Source organism: Ranitomeya variabilis, chromosome 2 (genome assembly GCF_051348905.1).
Source record: "Ranitomeya variabilis isolate aRanVar5 chromosome 2, aRanVar5.hap1, whole genome shotgun sequence".
Lineage (NCBI taxonomy): Eukaryota > Metazoa > Chordata > Amphibia > Anura > Dendrobatidae > Ranitomeya > Ranitomeya variabilis.
In genome coordinates, this window is record NC_135233.1 from 779,641,675 (window position 1) to 779,659,997 (window position 18,323).

Here is an 18,323-nt window from a genome sequence, read left to right on the forward strand (position 1 = left end):
CATCTCACTCTGAATGTTTCCACCATGATGTGTTTGCTGGATAAACACCATACACTGTAAATCACCTCTGCCATTACATAGTTTGCAGCCTTCACCAAAACCTGAACCCATAACTGCTCACACAAACATTATGGGATATTCACCTGGAGCTGATGAGAGGACTTTGCCTTGAAAACCTCAGTTATGATCTCCAGCCAGTAATGAGAGAGTAAACAAGACCCAGGATTAAAGTGAAATATAGTTCTATCAGTCCAGCATACAGGTTCATGGGAGGGTTTATATGAGTCCTCAAGCCAGGGTTCTCCAGTACATATCACTGAGGGACTGTGAGACCACCACATGTGCCAGAAAAAGCTAACTTAGGTCAGGAAATAAGTTTGCTGTTAAAGTAATACAAGGCCAGCATAGATTAGAACATCAGATCTAGAGAGCAGTGATCACTGTCTATGAATCAGAAGTAACACTAGTGCTTTAATCCCAACCTGTACAAGTAGCTGCTATTGTAAATACAATTATTTTATACAGTGAAAATTTACACTAATGTCGCTTGACACCCAAATGACTGAAGTTGTTATATATATATTCCTATTTATAGACATAAATAAGAAAAAATAATAAAATAATATATAGATCATTTTATTATTTTATTTTTTTATTTTTATAAGTAAATAAGAATTAAATATAAATATATACATGAATAATATAATATAAATAATATAATAATATAATAATATATATGAATAAATATATATATATATTGGGAAATAAAATAATCCCCAAAGCCGTTTTTTACTTAGCAACCTACCTCTTGTAACTTTGTATGCTAATAAGACACATGGTTGCAATAAACATTTTTGTTTAGTCTTTAATGCAATGATTTGTGTAGCCTTGCTGAGGCCACCAGGGACAGCTGACATGTCTAGATTTCCATATTAGAAGGACAGCAGGATGGGCTCCCAGCACCTAAATTGAAGCTTACAGGATGATGAAGTGACTGCAGATGGGAGATCTGCTCCAGCAGTTGGCCATTTGTAGCAGCAGCCTGTGCACTGCTCATTAGAGCAGCTCCATGAATTGGGTCTTCTTCTAAAAAGACACGGTTCAAAGACAGATGTACAAGAAAACTGGATATTATACAAGGAACTCAGCTTATTAAATATTGCACAAACATATCTGATGAAATCCATATGTTCCAGGCTACACTTCCCTGCCTCTATAGCAGCCTTGGAAATGCTGTACAATGCTCTGTTTGTCCAGGGGAGTCTCAGCCAAACCTCTATGTTCTACAGGTGCACAGGGGGAAATAGCAGGAGGACACTTTCTTGGCTGTCAATGTGCTGTGCAGGGTCTGCCATACATTGGGGGCTCACACTGGACACTGTGTCCTCATAAATCATCCACACACCTAGCAACACACTAGAATATCCAGCACCCTACACTCCTGTCCTTATTATTAGCCTTCACTGTACGGGTTAGCTTTATTCACATTATTTATTCATTCATCATTAGTTCATCATCATTTATGTATTCATTTGATTATTTTAAATGTATTATTGCGGTATATTTATTTCATAGGCGGATGTTCCCAGCAATGAGGGTGAAGATTTCTGGGCTAGACCCTCACCAGCAATACTATATAGTCATGGACATAGTGCCAGTGGACAATAAAAGATATCGGTAATTATAAAGCTATTCTCTCTTTGACAACTGCTATATGGCAAAGAAGTAATAACATTGTAACTGAGTTCTAACAGGGTCTTAGTTGATTTCTATGCTATATGTATGTGTGTGTGTGTGTGTGTAAGTGTATATCTCAGGAGGACTAATTCGTTTTACTGTATATATATCTATATATAGATATATATCTCTATATATATGTTTGTATGTGTGCACATATAATATATATGTATATATATATACGTACTTAAATATATATATATATATACTGTATATGTGCACACATACAAACATATATATATATATACATATATCCACATCTATGTATATATACACACACACACATATATATATATATATGTTTGTATGTGTGCATATATATAATAGATATATTTAAGTATGTGTGTGTGATATATGGCAAGGAGGTAACACTGTGCCTTAGCTCTCGGAGGGTCTTCTTTGTCCCAGTGATTTATCGAACATAAGTATGCATTTGTGACTGCTCCTTCTTGTTTGTGGCCGCTCTTCTGGTGTCAGCTAGTCCCACTGCTGGTCTCTGCACGCTCGGCCGCTCTGGATGCGCTGCGGATGATGCGGCTTCTGGCTGAGCGCTCCTCTCCAGATACGAGCGGTTTTCCAGCACGATCAGTTCACACTGCTGATCGCTCCTTGTGCACATCGCACATTTCTTAGAGCCCCAGCTGGATCATACAGTGAACAGATCGGTCATTACTGGACTGCTGTTTCCTAGCAGACAGGGGGCTGCGTTTATTTGCTGCTGTTTTCCTCTGCGGTTATTGGAGGGTCGGGTGTCTGTGCTGCGTTTTTGGCGGCAGAGTGAACACTGCTGGATCTGAGTAGTCAGTGGGACACACGCGTGGACATAATAAAGGCAGAGCAGATAACGTTGTTCTCCATTTTATGGAAATACCTACGGAAAACAATACTGCAACTCCACTTCTGCTGGCATTATGTGGATTTTTTTGCTGCTAAAGCCGAGTTGTGTTTTTTCCACATATACAACTTTAATGATTTACTGTTTGGTTTTTTTTGTTTGTTTTTTTACAGAAAGATCCATATGAGGTAGATAAATGGCTATATAAGAAAATGAGGGCCAGGGAGAAGCATAAGGGATAGATGATAGATAGATAGATAGATAGATAGATAGATAGATAGATAGATAGATAGATAGATAGATAGATAATAGATATTATGTAGATAGATGAATATATAATAGGATTAGAGGTAGGAAGATACATATAAGTCAGATAGATCTGTAGATAGATGGATAAATAGATAAATAGAAATATAGATAGATAGATAGATAGATAGATAGATAGATAGATAGATGGACAGATGATAGATAGGTAGATGGATAGATAGATAAATAGATAGATAAATAGATGGATAGAAAGATAGATATTTGAATAGATGACTAGATAGATAAGAAAATAGATAGATATGAGATTGATAAATAGTTGCATTACTAGATAGACAGATAATAGATAGATGGATAGATTCATGGATAGATAGGTAAATAGATGAATAGATAATAGATAGGTAAATAGTTGGATAAATAGATAGATAGATAATAGGTAAATTGATGAGTAGATAGATAACTGATAGGCAGATACATGACAAGATCGGTAGGTAAATAATATTTATGAAGTATAGATGATAGATTGAGGGAGAGAAGGAAACATAGTTATGAGGCAGATCTGTGATCATACAGACAGACTGATAGAGTTAGAGATAGATAAATATTATATAGATAGATGGATGGATGACTTGTTAGATATATTGCTAGTAGAATCATACTGCAGTGAATAATATTCAGGCAATGTACATAAAGTATAAGGGTATGTGCACATGTTCAGGAATTTTCGCGTTTTTTGCGTGTTTTTTTCGCGATAAAAACGCTATAAAAACGCATAATAAATGCATAGATATGCATCCCATCATTTAGAATGCATTCCGCATTTTTTGTGCACATGATGCCTTTTTTTCGGCAAAAAAAACGCATTGCGGGAAAAGAAGCATCATGTTTATTATTTTTTGCGGATTTTTTGCGGATTTCCCATTGTTTTGGAGTGTCCGGAAAAAAACGCAAAAAATCCGCATAAAATCCGCAAAAAATGCGCAAAATCCGCGCATAAAATGCAAAAAAAACCGCATGCAGAATTCCTGCGGAAAACCTCAGGTTTATCTCAGGAAAATTCTGCATGCATTCCGGACGTGTGCACATACCCTAAATGTTTGATGTTTCTCATCTTAGCACAATAGAGTGTTCCATATTTTACATAAATGCAATACCACAAGTTATGGAACCATCTGTATATTATATTTTGTTTTTATTTAACTAAACAGTACCTTGTAGCATTTCTTGTCTATATATAACATTCCTTATGCCAAATGATATACTAGAATATAGTTGCAGATCTCAGCCATTACGCAGCAGATCTGCCTGTGCTTTTTAATGCCTGGGAATATGATACTGTCATTTACTTGAACATTTTCAGAGCTAAATCATCCCCAGAGTAGAAAAATATCAACACAACAAAATGTTCTATATTTGGTCCCTCGTATTTAACATGATCTGGAAATTGCAACTGAGCAAACCAGGTCTGTTAGTATTTATTAGTATGTAGCATGAGATCGCAGCTATTTAGAATTATAGACCTAAATGCACCAAAAAAGCGGAAAATATCTTAAGATTTCTCAGTCTTGAATCCATTTCTGTTTGGCAAAAAATCCAAGTAACTCTCAGGCCCCAGGCTGCGTTCACACCAGCATTTTCTTTACATGTTTTGTAAAAATCAGCGCTTTCACAGATCCAATTCATTAATTTTTATGGGATTAAAACTGCATGCGAGTTTACTTTGGTTCCTATCAGTTGTGCAATCTACATTCCATTGACCTCAGGCATTTTACGCTTTGGTTCTTACTAGTAAATATATTTTGACATAACATTATGAATCTATTGATGAATCCCATTAAGGCCGGGGTCAGACGAGCATTTGAAAAATCGTCTGATTTTCATCCATATTTTACGTTCGTATGAAATCCGAGTGGTATCCATTTTTATACAACAATTTAAAATGTGCCTGATCAAATGTAGTTTACATGAAAATGTACCCAGAAAAATCGGATTCTGTACAGATGATTCGTATGGGATCCAATATTTTGTTTGCCAACCCATAGTCTTATCTGAGATTCAGAAGAGAATTGTGCATGCTGTGATTTTTTTTCATACGGACCCTTGGATTTCATGAAAAAATTGCTTTATGAACGACCCTGATGATTTACATTGGGCAGTGTGCTGACTCTGACTCTGACTAGGGTCAAACGACTGTATGTTCTCCATCCGAGATTGCTCCAATTATGCTAATCACACGCTGATCAGAGTTTGATCAGAGTTTTCTTAGATGTGCAGAATGAAAAAAACACAGAAAAATCCCCATCTTCTCCATTCTGTCAGTCCGAGATTGTCATTTGAATATGGTCTGATTTTTTTTATGGACTCAGACTTGGCCAAGGAAATAATCGGACCGGAATGAATATCACTGGTCCAGGTGCGATCTGGTGTTCTGAGAAATCGCACTTGTACCGAAACTACGGACAGCACACGTCAATATTACACACTCGTCTGAGCGTTCCCTAAGGGTTAGTGCCACAAGGCGATTTTATTTTTTTCAACAGCAATTCTCAGATAAATTTTGCAGCTAAAAACATTTCCACAACTTGGCATTGACTTGTCTTCAACATTTTAGAGCAACATTTTGTGTTTCAGACACGTTGAAGTACATAGGTGGTGACAAATATTAGGTGTGACGTTGTGATGCCACAAACAATGTTCATGGTAAGCAATACATGAGGTTGTGTAGCCCTAGCCTAAAACTCCTTTTTGAAGAATATACAAGGTGTCGTGGTAGAGCGCTCATCTCTAAGTATGCTAGTGTACATCAGTCTACGTGTGTCCGTATGTGACAAGTTATTGCAGGATTTGCCTGCCATTTTTTTGGGTCAGTGACTGGAGAAATAACAATAAAAATAATTCAATTGTCATTTTTTTTCAATAAATCTAGGACAATTGCTGAATAGTGATGAGCGAGTGTACTCGTTGCTCGGGTTTTCCAGAGCACGCTCAGGTGACCTCTGAGTATTTGTTACTGCTCGGAGATATAGTTTTCATCTCGGCAGCTGGATGATTTACAGCTATTAGCCAGGCTGATTACATGTGTGGATTCCCTAGCAACCAGGCAACCCCCACATGTACTCAGCCTGGCTAGTAGCTGTAAATCATTCAGCTGCCGTGATGAAAACTAAATCTCTGAGCAGTCAAATACTCGGAGGTCACCCGAGCGTGCTCAGGAAAACCCAAGCAAGGAATACAGTCGCTCATCACTATTGCTGAGCAAAAAAGTGTGAATTTGTGAAATTGTATACATATCGGAAGACTGACTCAAAAATTGTGCTAGTTTTACGAGTTCTTCTGCATGTAACTTTTTATAGATTTGCAACATAAATGTGGCCTTAGACCTCTTGCACATAATTATCAGATTGTGGCACAAGGGAGAGGAGCAATTTTTTTTCCAATGTTTAGAATTTTCCCCCTTTTTGATCCAAAAATATGTACCAGAGAGACTGCTTTCAGTTGTTATCATTAAAGGGGTATTCCCATCTCCAAGATCCTATCCCAATATGGAGTAGGTGTAATAATAATAATATTAGCAAATGCCTCCAATTAGAAATGTAGTATAGTTTTTCTGATTCGCTATGTATTATTCCTCATGTGCAGGCATTGCAGGACTTTAGGTATCCATGGTTACCAATTGTCACTTTAGCAGTGGTTGTAACCATGGATACCTAAGGTCCTGCAATACCTGCACATGAGGAAAGAGACATAGCGAATCAGAAAATCTATACTACATTTCTAATTGCAGATATTTGCTCATTATGCTGTGCAGAATAACATCATTGACAAAATTCATTTTCTTACATATTTCTTCAGCTATGTTTACCACAGTTCCAAATGGATGGTTGCGGGCAATGCAGACTCTCCAGTTCCTCCTCGGGTTTATATCCATCCAGATTCGCCAGCATCAGGAGAGACATGGATGAGACAAGTCATTAGTTTTGATAAATTAAAGCTCACCAATAATGAGCTGGATGACCAAGGCCATGTGAGTATGAGCACCGAGAAATGAGTTTGTTGTTTCTCTGCTGTTCTACATGAAGAGATTTATATGGATTTTACGATTATAGTCATGATGGACAATCCACATAGAGAGAGCTAGATAATGGTGGTACCATGCCAATGAGCCACATATGGATAACGCCTCTCTTCATCATACAAACAGTTCAACATTTAAACATTGATAATGGCTAACCATTGCTTAGGATAAAATAACTTTGTTTTCCATATTTGGTGAATTATTTATATTCTGCATGGTAAGAAATTACGAGATTCCATAAAAGAGTTTAGGAAAATATAACTATGTGTTTAAATGCTCTTTGGGCTTATTTTTATAACTGTGCAAATGAATCCAAGATGTATTTACTAAATTTGCCAACAAGAGAACTAATGTGTATCTGTTTACAATCTGGGACAAGGCATTGTAATTTTATGCTGGCTCTTGAAATTATTATCTGTTTCTTTAATGGGGAATTTGTATAAGTACAGCAACATTTATGGCGGCTAACATTGAGGCTACGTGCTTTCTAATATGGGATTATATTGTGGTAGATTTCTGAATATATATATATTTATACGTATATTTAGATAAGAGCAGAAAAAGCCCTATAGACTATCCAAGCGACAGACTTGACTTAATAAATAAAATCAGAGTCATAGGTAATAGCAGTATGAAAGTTGCACTAATATATATCTATATACACTCACTGGCCACTTTATTAGGTACACCATGCTAGTAACGGGTTGGACCCCTTTTGCCTTCAGAACTGCCTCAATTCTTCGTGGCATAGATTCAACAAGGTGCTGGAAGCATTCCTCAGAGATTTTGGTCCATATTGACATGATGGCATCACACAGTTGCCGCAGATTTGTCGGCTGCACATCCCTGATGCGAATCTCCCATTCCACCACATCCCAAAGATTTCATGTTGTTTACGCCAAATTCTGACCCTACCATCCGAATGTCGCAGCAGAAATCGAGACTCATCAGACCAAGCAACGTTTTTCCAATCTTCTACTGTCCAATTTCGATGAGCTTGTACAAATTGTAGCCTCAGTTTCCTGTTCTTAGCTGAAAGGAGTGGTACCCGGTGTGGTCTTCTGCTGCTGTAGCCCATCTGCCTCAAAGTTCGACGCACTGTGCGTTCAGAGATGCTCTTAGGCCTACCTTGGTTGTAACGGGTGGCGATTTGAGTCACTGTTGCCTTTCTATCAGCTCGAACCAGTCTGCCCATTCTCCTCTGACCTCTGGCATCAACAAGGCATTTCTGCCCACAGAACTGCCGCTCACTGGATTTTTTTTCTTTTTCGGACCATTCTCTGTAAACCCTAGAGATGGTTGTGCGTGAAAATCCCAGTAGATCAGCAGTTTCTGAAATACTCAGACTAGCCTTTCTGGCACCAACAACCATGCCACGTTCAAAGGCACTCAAATCACCTTTCTTCCCCATACTGATGCTCGGTTTGAACTGCAGGAGATTGTCTTGACCATGTCTACATGCCTAAATGCACTGAGTTGCCGCCATGTGATTGGCTGATTAGAAATTAAGTGTTAACAAGAAGTTGGACAGGTGTACCTAATAAAGTGGCCAGTGAGTGTATATATATATATCCCATTCTAAGGGATGCTATGCTGGAGTATCTGAAGAGGAATAACCTCATGACCCAGTATCAGCACGGGTTTACTAGGGACCGTTCATGTCAGACTAATTTGATCAGCTTCTATGAAGAGGTAAGTTCAGGACTGGACCAAGGGAACCCAGTGGACGTAGTATATATGGACTTTTCCAAAGCTTTTGATACGGTGCCACACAAAAGGTTGTTACATAAAATGAGAGTAATGGGGATAGGGGAAAATATGTGTAAGTGGGTTGAGAGCTGGCTCAGGGATAGGAAACAAAGGGTGGTTATTAATGGAGCACACTCGGACTGGGTCACGGTTAGCAGTGGGGTACCACAGGGGTCAGTATTGGGCCCTCTTCTTTTTAACATATTTATTAATGACCTTGTAGGGGGCATTCAGAGTAGAATTTCAATATTTGCAGATGACACTAAACTCTGCAGGGTAATCAATACAGGGGAGGACAATTTTATATTACAGGATGATTTATGTAAACTAGAAGCTTGGGCTGATAAATGGCAAATGAGCTTTAATGGGGATAAATGTAAGGTCATGCACTTGGGTAGAAGTAATAAGATGTATAACTATGTGCTTAATTCTAAAACTCTGGGCAAAACCGTCAATGAAAAAGACCTGGGTGTATGGGTGGATGACAAACTCATATTCAGTGGCCAGTGTCAGGCAGCTGCTACAAAGGCAAATAAAATAATGGGATGTATTAAAAGAGGCATAGATGCTCATGAGGAGAACATAATTTTACCTCTATACAAGTCACTAGTTCGACCACACTTAGAATACTGTGCACAGTTCTGGTCTCCGGTGTATAAGAAAGACATAGCTGAACTGGAGCGGGTGCAGAGAAGAGCGACCAAGGTTATTAGAGGACTGGGGGGTCTGCAATACCAAGATAGGTTATTACACTTGGGGCTATTTAGTTTGGAAAAACGAAGACTAAGGGGTGATCTTATTTTAATGTATAAATATATGAGGGGACAGTACAAAGACCTTTCTGATGATCTTTTTAATCATAGACCGGTGACAGGGACAAGGGGGCATCCGCTACGTCTGGAGGAAAGAAGGTTTAAGCATAATAACAGACGCGGATTCTTTACTGTAAGAGCAGTGAGACTATGGAACTCTCTGCCGTATGATGTTGTAATGAGTGATTCATTAATTAAATTTAAGAGGGGACTGGATACCTTTCTGGAAAAGTATAATGTTACAGGGTATATACACTAGATTCCTTGATAAGGCGTTGATCCAGGGAACTAGTCTGATTGCCGTATGTGGAGTCGGGAAGGAATTTTTTTCCCCATGGTGGAGTTACTCTTTGCCACATGGGTTTTTTTTGCCTTCCCCTGGATCAACATGTTAGGGCATGTTAGGTTAGGCTATGGGTTGAACTAGATGGACTTACAGTCTTCCTTCAACCTTAATAACTATGTAACTATGTAACTATATATACAGTATATGTATGTGTGTGTGCTTACGACTGAGCACAACCACGGTCCATGGTCCAGGTCAGTGTTCTCTGGCTGTGGACAAGAGCTGTGTAAATTTCCTGACTTAGGGTTCCTTGGTGCAGCGTTGGTTTTGCCGGCCTGGCATTGGATCATATGTGCGATGTGCAGTGCACAGGTGATGACGTGGGAGTACAGCAAATCATAACACAACCCTGTGATCTCAGAGGGTCAGGAAAATCGCACAGCTCCTGGCCATGGCCAGAGAACACTGATCTGGACAGTGGACGGGTGCTCCACAAAGTGGCTTGCCTATCTCTAACATATATATATATATATATATATTGTGGTGAAAATAAGTATTTATCACACCGCCAATTTAGCAACTTTTCCCACCTATAAAGAATGGGAAGGTCTGTAATTTTTATTGTAGGTTCATTTCAACTGTGAGAGATGGAATCTAAAAGTAAAAATAGAACATCACATTGAATGATTTTTACATAATTACATTTCATTTTATTGCAGAAATACCTGTTTGATCACCTACACTTCAACTGTGAGAGACAGAATCTTAAAAATTCCAGAAAATCACATTGTATGATTTTTACATAATTCATTTGCATTTATTGCATTAAATAAGTATTTGATACAATAGAAAAACAGAACTTAATATTTGGTACAGAAACCTTTGTTTGCAATTACAGCGGTCAGATGTTTCCTGTAGTTCTTAACCAAGTTTGCACACACTGCATCAGGGATTTTGGCCCACTCCTCCATACAGATCTTCTCCAGATCTTTCAGGTTTTGGCGCTGTCTCTGGGCAACATTTAGTTTCACATTGCTACAAAGATTTTCTATTAGGTTCAGGTCTGGAGACTCGCTAGGCTACTTCAGGGCCTTGAATTGATTTTTAGTTGCCCTGGCTGTGTGTTTTGGGTCATTGTCATGCTAGAAGTCCCAGCCATGACCTATCTTCAATGCTCTTACTGAGGGAAGGAGGTTGTTGGCTAAAATCTTGCAATGCATAACTCCAACCATCCTCCCTTCAATACAGTGCAGTCATCCTTTTCCCTTTGCAGAAAAGCACTCCCAAAGTATCATGTTTCCCCCACCATGCCTCATAGTTGGGACAGTGTTCTTGGGGCTGTATACATCCTTCTTTCCTCCAAACACTGTAAGTGGAGTTGAAACCAAAAAGTTCTATATTGGTCTCATCTGACCACTTGACCTTCTCCCAAGCCTGCTCTGGATCATCCAGATTGTTATTGGCGAACTTGAAACAGGCCTGGTCATGTGCTGGCCTGAGCATGGGAACCTTGAGTTTTCTGCAGAATTTTAATCCATGACGGCGTAGTATGTTACCAATGGTAATGTTTGAGACTGTGGTCCCAGCTCTCTTCACATCATTGACCCAGTCCTCCCGTGTAGTTCATGGCCGATTCCTGACATTTCTCAGAATCATCCTTACCTCACGAGGTGAGATCTTGCATGTAGCCCCAGACTGAGGAAGATTGACAGTCATCTTGTGTTTCTTCCATTTTCTTATAATTGTGCTAACAGTTGTTGCCATCTCACCAATATGCTTGCCTATTGTTCTGTAGCCCATCCCAGCCTTGTGCAGGTCTACAATTTTGTCTCTGGTCTCCTTAGACAGCTCTTTGGTCTTGGCCATGGTGGGGAGGTTGCAGTGTGATAAGTTGAGTGTGTGGACAGGCGTCTTTTATACAAGTCACGAGTTGAAGCAGGTGCAATTAATACAGGTAATAAGTGCAGAGTAGGAGGGCTTCTTAAAGAAAACTAATAGAATTCTTGCTGGTTGGTAGGTGATCTAATACTTATTTCAAGCAATTAAATGCAATTCAATTATCTAAAACTCATTTGGAGAAATGAAGAGAGGAACTGATCCAGCTTGACTTAGCTTTGCTAAAGAACACAATGCATGTTCGAAACGTGTAAATGTGTAATTTTTTGCAAGCTTGGAAGCTGGATCATTTCCTCTCTTCATTTCTACAAGTGGTTCCTTGTAGATCCGTGCCTCCTGGGATGCCTAGCTGGGGTGAGCTGGTTAATCCTTTTCAATTTAAAATTCATGCAATGTGATTTTCTAGTTTTTATTTTTAGATTCTGTCTCTCACAGTTGAAGTGTGCCTACGATAAAAATTACAGACCTCTCCATTCTTTGTAGGTGGGAGAACTTGCAAAATCGGCAGTGTATCAAATACTCATTATGCCCACTGTAAATATATATAAAGCAGCAATCCTAATAATGTGAAAAAAATGGTGGACTTTTTAATAGCCCATGTGGCAACGTATCGGTTCCATAACCGTTTCGATAACAGAGAAAGGTTCTGTTATGGAACTGAAACGTTGCCGCATGGGCTAATAAAAAGTCCATCACTTTTCTCACATTATTAAGAGTGCTAATTATTTTTCTACATATACTCTATTGGACTTAAAGGGTAAGATGTCCAAAGAGCTCTGCAGCCATACTACAGTATTTTTTGGCACTGGTTCACTATATTTTTTCTAAATTGGAAATCCAAGTTGCAATGTGATTGCTTACTACAGTCAAACGGGGTCATTTTATTTGTTGTTGAAGAAGGCTTATAGTGAATTTAATTGATTGTCATGGCTTTGGACACATTCTATTTAATATCAGATTTTGAGCAGACTTACAAATATTTTTTGCTGTATGCTTTTATGAAATCAAGTGTTCATAACACGCTGTGGCCGTCGTTCATAGCAGGTGATCATTTCTGCTAAACATAGTCTCCTAAGGAGACTATTGAAGCAGGTGAAAAGTAAGAATTAATCCGATTGGTAAATGGCGTAATGAGAAAAAAAATCAAAGTAATATATATAAGATGCAGCACAAGCTGAGCTAAAGAGAACTCTCAATGATGTGACACATTCAGGAGTCCTCTGTATTCAAGAGCTGCATCATCTCCTGCCACTGATTGCATGGTAATAGGTAGAAAGCTGATGGTCAACTGTGGGAATGCGGGGGCAAGCATGGAAGCCCCATAGCTTATGAATGTTGAGGAGACCTGGCTCACCCAAGTCTCAGGTCATGCTGCATCTAATAAAGTGTGATGTTATGCATGTTGCTGCATATTTACAACTAGGGGACACAACATTATAATCTGGGTATAATTTGATGGCCAAATGTCTTCAAAGATTTTCTATTCATTTTGTACAATATTAACAAATCTAGACGCTAAAATAAAAAATAAGGGGTGTAATTGTAGAGAGTGCAGTGACACATGGGTGATGGAGCCGGACAGTGGCCAAAGATCTATCTGCCATATGTTTAGGAGACCATAAGTTTAAATCATGGATGTTAGCTGGAAAATCTGTTAAAGAGTTTCACTGGAATCCATGAGGTTGCAGTTATGTCTATTTTCAGTATTATGCTGGGGAGCAAAAATACACTGTTCACCTATAGATTACATCTTAAATTACATGTAGGGCTCATGCTCAGCACCGTATTACAAGACTGTACAAAACCTACAAGTTGTTCAGCGCTACGTTCTAGCACCATTAGAAATCAGAGACATATATGGGCCCATTCATCAAGACTGGCGTCATGCAAGCTCATGTCAGTCTTGTTGGAGTTGGAAAAGCCAAATTCATTAAGAGTCCTCTGTGCGCCATGCCAGAAATGCATTTCTGGTATATAAAACACCAGAAAATTTGATGAGTTTGTTGGGCGGGTGTGCTTCCGCCACCAGCTTTTCCTCAGCTCTGACCATTTCGACAGAGCTGATTCAAACTGCCGTGAAATCTCCAAAAGTCACAACATTTTTGAACAACTTCTCGTTACACATAACGTTTGGGATTTTTCAACACTTCTAGGCCACTTTTCTGGTGTAAACACAGATAGGAGTGATGCTGTTGTTGTAATAAAGCAGCTATGTTTATTTGTCATTGTTTGTAATCAATTATTACAGTGTATCTGGGTGGGGTGTTTCAGTATTTCCAAAAATATCTCAAAAAACATATTGAACCTGATTCATTATTATATTTGCATCTGTTTTTGTTAATTTTTTGTGCTTTGCACCTTTTTTTTTTACTTTGTCCCACGTTCATCATTCATTTTAAACTCACTTTTTTTGCATTTGCCTGTTTTTCAGTACGTCTGAAATTTTTGTGCAAATTTTTACAATTTAAGCATTAAAAAAATCCAAGAAAAAGACAACGGTCTATTTACGTAGCACTTCCAACTGACAGGAGACCAAAAAAGAAAGGAAGCTAATGCAGCTATTCATTAAAATTTGTATATTTTATTATTTAAACAAAATGAACCATTAAAGAATGTTTACTTTCATTAAAAAAGGAAGAAATGACAATGAGACCCCACACATCCAGGATCAGATGAGAAAAGTATCAATACACAATAAAAGGCATGTATATGCATTAGTATATTATATACAGAAGGAACTTATGAAGCCGGTATATGTAGGTTATGGCATCCCAAGCTACATCAGTCAATATTAATGATATCATATAAGGTTTTCATTGATGAATGCCACAAATTACATATTAAAATAATGAGCCTAAGATAGACAAGCAGATGGGACATACTCTGTAGTTGAAAGGACATATATCAAAATCAGAAAATGTCTTAAAGCAACTGCTGCTCAACATGCAAGAGACATAAGGAATATACCACCCAGAGACAACGACTGGTCAGCATCCATACCAAAATATAACAATATGAAGGTCAAATACCAACCTATCAAGTGGCAGTAATTAGTGGCGGGGCTAGGCAGAGTGTCAAAGAGGATATACAGACTTCAAACCACAAGTACAAAAGGATCCCTCAAATTCTCATCTGTATGACCTGGATAGGGTGAGGGCATGCACAACTTTTTTGATATAAAAAGTAACAGAACAAGTTAAAAAAAAAAACAAAGAGCATAAACCACATGCATATTATTTCATGAATTTGGTGCAAAAATAAAATCTGTAAATAAAATTACACAAAACGTAAAAAAAAATAAAAAAAATTAAAAATGGTTAATTGGGCCCATAGATTATTTAGAAGCAGTATAGTGAATACATGGTTACTGGAGAAGCAACCTGTAATGGCCAATAGTTTTCCTAGTAGCCAGGGTAAAATCTATGACAAGTCCAAGTGAGCTTGCCAAGTTGAACACATAGTGAAATCATGGAGTCTGTCTAGGCTTTCCATGTGTCTTCAATTTCCCGGAATTGTTTAGTTTCTTCCAATTAAATGTTTTCATTTCCATTTCTTATTAACGCTTATGCTAAAATCCTTTTCATCTGCCTAAAAGTAATTAGTTAGCATTTTATGCTTAAGTCATACCAAAGAAATGACACTAAAATAGTCAATATCACATTCACCTTTACATATTTATAGGTGGAAATCTTAATATATACTTACCTTGCAATGTCTTCACATCCTGTTCCGTCCAGATGTGTCCGGATCCCAGAATTCCAAGCGGCGTAAGTTCACCGACTTCCATATTAGGACACCCAAGTGATGGGTGTCTCAATATGGAAACTGCTGGTGGTACCAGCCTCTTGCGTGGTACCACCAGCGGAACATCATCGCACCACACAGATGCACACACACTGTATACGACGTATGCACCACACACACACACAAACACACACTGTATATACCATACGCACCACACACACATTGTATACGCCGTATGCAGCCTCTTGCACATGAGAGGAGAACACCGTACAGGAAGGAGAGAGACAGCAGACGAGGGGGATAGCACATGGGGTAGACAGGTCAAAGAAGAGATCACAGACGGGAGAAGTCAGCACATGGGGAAAGAGAGAGTGGATACGTGGGTGAGCACATGGGGGGGAGATTCTCAACGCTGCAAAGCCGGCCCCCATCGTGACATTACCGCCCTCCCGATGCGATAGCATCGGGCCTCCATCTAGTATGTTATAAGTTAGGACTTCCATTCAGAGACAGCCTTAAGGCCACATTCACACATTCAGTATTTGGTCAGTATTTTACATCAGTATATGTAAGCCAAAACCAGGAGTGGAACAATCAGAGGAAAAGTATCATAGAAACATATGCACCACTTCTGCATTTAAAATTACACAATTACACACAATTACACAATTAAAATCCCTGTGTAATAATATTATACTTGGCATTAAGATGTGCCACCATCAATAGAAATGTTAAAATTAATAATAGTTAATCTTAAAAAAATGGGATATCTAAAAATATGTATGTAAACCAATACATGCCAGCCGTGCATACACAATCTGACCTTGCAGACAAGGTTGTTGGTGAGGGGTTAAAGAAAGTGAGGTTGATATTTGATTACTCTTTTTATTCGGCAACTCTTTGTTTTATTTTTTTTGAGCAATTATGTATAAATAATAGGAAAAAAGTACAGAAATATTCTTTCAAAAATATTAAACACAGCATAGAATTCACATTAAAAATGTGTTCTTAAGTCTGAAAGTTATCTTTTATGCAAAGGATAAGTTTCCGATCACTTGGAGTCAGACCGCCATGGCTCCTATCGACCTTGAGAACCGGGGTTCTGTATGGAGTGGAGATCGATAATAATAATAATCGTTAATTTGCCACTTTCACATGCCAGTTGGTATTCCAGACAGTATTTTGCATCACTATTTGTAAGCAAAAGATAGAGGCAAGTCAAAAGACTATTCAATGACACTTTTTTATCTAAATTCCCCGCCTGCTTTTTAACTTACATGTACTGGTGTAAAATACTGACCGAGAGGCACAAGTGATGGCCTAACACTTTCATCTGTAGGGACTGTCATAACATTTCTTGTAGTCTCTGCTTCTGATAATGGTGGCCAATAACACAGGTCAACAAAAAAAAATTTTTTTTCTGGTGTCCAAAATATTTTAATGAATTTGGGGTATTTTTGGGGTGCTGATTCTGAATATGCTATCAGTTTTGCCAGATTGGCTCAAGTTTTTGAGATTTTTGGTATCTTATTTATAGCACTTGTTGGTAAATGCGACGCATCATCTCATTAATTTCTTTGGATTAGTACTTGAACTGAGCAGTTCTCAATATAGTTTTGTGTTAATTAGTGTTCTAAAAGTTTGTTCATAGCTTGATTTTTGCACTAACTTTATGTTGTTGTCTGTTTTCCATATTTTTGGATGAGACTTGGGTGAAACGCATGTCAGGTGTGTTGGTGGGTGAGCCGCCATACCTAGCTACGTTAGCATCTGCTCCAATTTACTTTATGTTTCAGGGAATCTTTGTTGGCACTGCAGTGTGATCTGCTTTAGTCATTAATTCTGTACTATCAACTGTTACTTGTTTCTATGTGAACTGGATGAATATATTAGGCCTGCTTTATGCCAAGTCATTTTATCACGGGGGTTTCCCTTGTGGTTCGCCCAACAAATGCATGTTTATTTTTAATCTTTTTAAATCAATCCTTAATACTATCATTAATTTGGTCACACACTTTGCATACTATTTTTTTAACTGTTGATGTATAAATATGTATGCCATACAGATGCCATACTAATTGCATATGGATTACAATTGAAATTAAAATTGCCTATTTTTCTGGATGAAACGTGGATGATTTTCTATACACTCAATGTGGACTTAGTCTAGAATACGTTTTCTTTTTTTTTGTTTTGGGGTATTCATAGACATTTTTTTTCTTCCAAATTAATCCTTGTGCCCAAATAAGGTGTATAGAGGGGTTATTATAATAGGATGACCTATTTAACCTCTAGACAGTTAAATTTTTAAAGGGGAAGGAACATACTGACAATACAATACCACTTATATCTCTAATAAAAGGCCAAAAAACTGAAAGATCTTTAGGCATGGCCTGTAATGCTGTTTGAAATTGCAACCATACAGAAAAAAACACAAATCTGAGCTCCCAATGTCATACTCCTTCTTGTTCTCCTAACTGGCCTTTCATAAAAGCTAGCCACAATATCCATAGATTTGATTCTATAAACTTTAGCAACATACTTCACATTGTTGGTCAAAATAAATCAATATCATTGATTGATTTGTGATCTTATATTGTTATGGGTGACTTAATGGGGTCTTTTTGTTTGGTTTTCTCATTGCTTCCAAAAGAAAGCTGCCAGGCTTCCTGGAGGCATCACATTACAGTTGAGAAACTACCAACATTATGTCAAGGGTGACACTAAACTCAGTGACTCTTAATACTGATCCAGGACGATTTATGACTAGCAACTGGGATCCCTGTTGGCTATTTTTGAGTAATGACTAGAGCCTTGCTGAAGTTGGGGACAACCATATGGTCTAATGTTTTTTCCCCTGCTATGTGGCAATATACTGTAGTGATGGGACAATACTACGTTTTTTTTCCATTTCCTTCATTTTGC

General features: G+C 38.1%; 1 protein-coding gene across 2 annotated transcripts in view; it reads left to right on the top strand.

Annotated features, from left to right (window-relative positions):
* The window catches only part of TBX18 (T-box transcription factor 18), a 67,262-nt gene that overhangs the window by 3,819 nt on the left and 45,120 nt on the right, over nt 1–18,323 (top strand). For both annotated transcript variants that reach the window (XM_077289786.1, XM_077289787.1), the window contains exons 3-4: nt 1,576–1,677; nt 6,689–6,860. In XM_077289786.1, the coding sequence (XP_077145901.1) occupies nt 1,576–1,677; nt 6,689–6,860 (274 nt within the window). The remainder of the gene's footprint in view (nt 1–1,575; nt 1,678–6,688; nt 6,861–18,323) is intronic.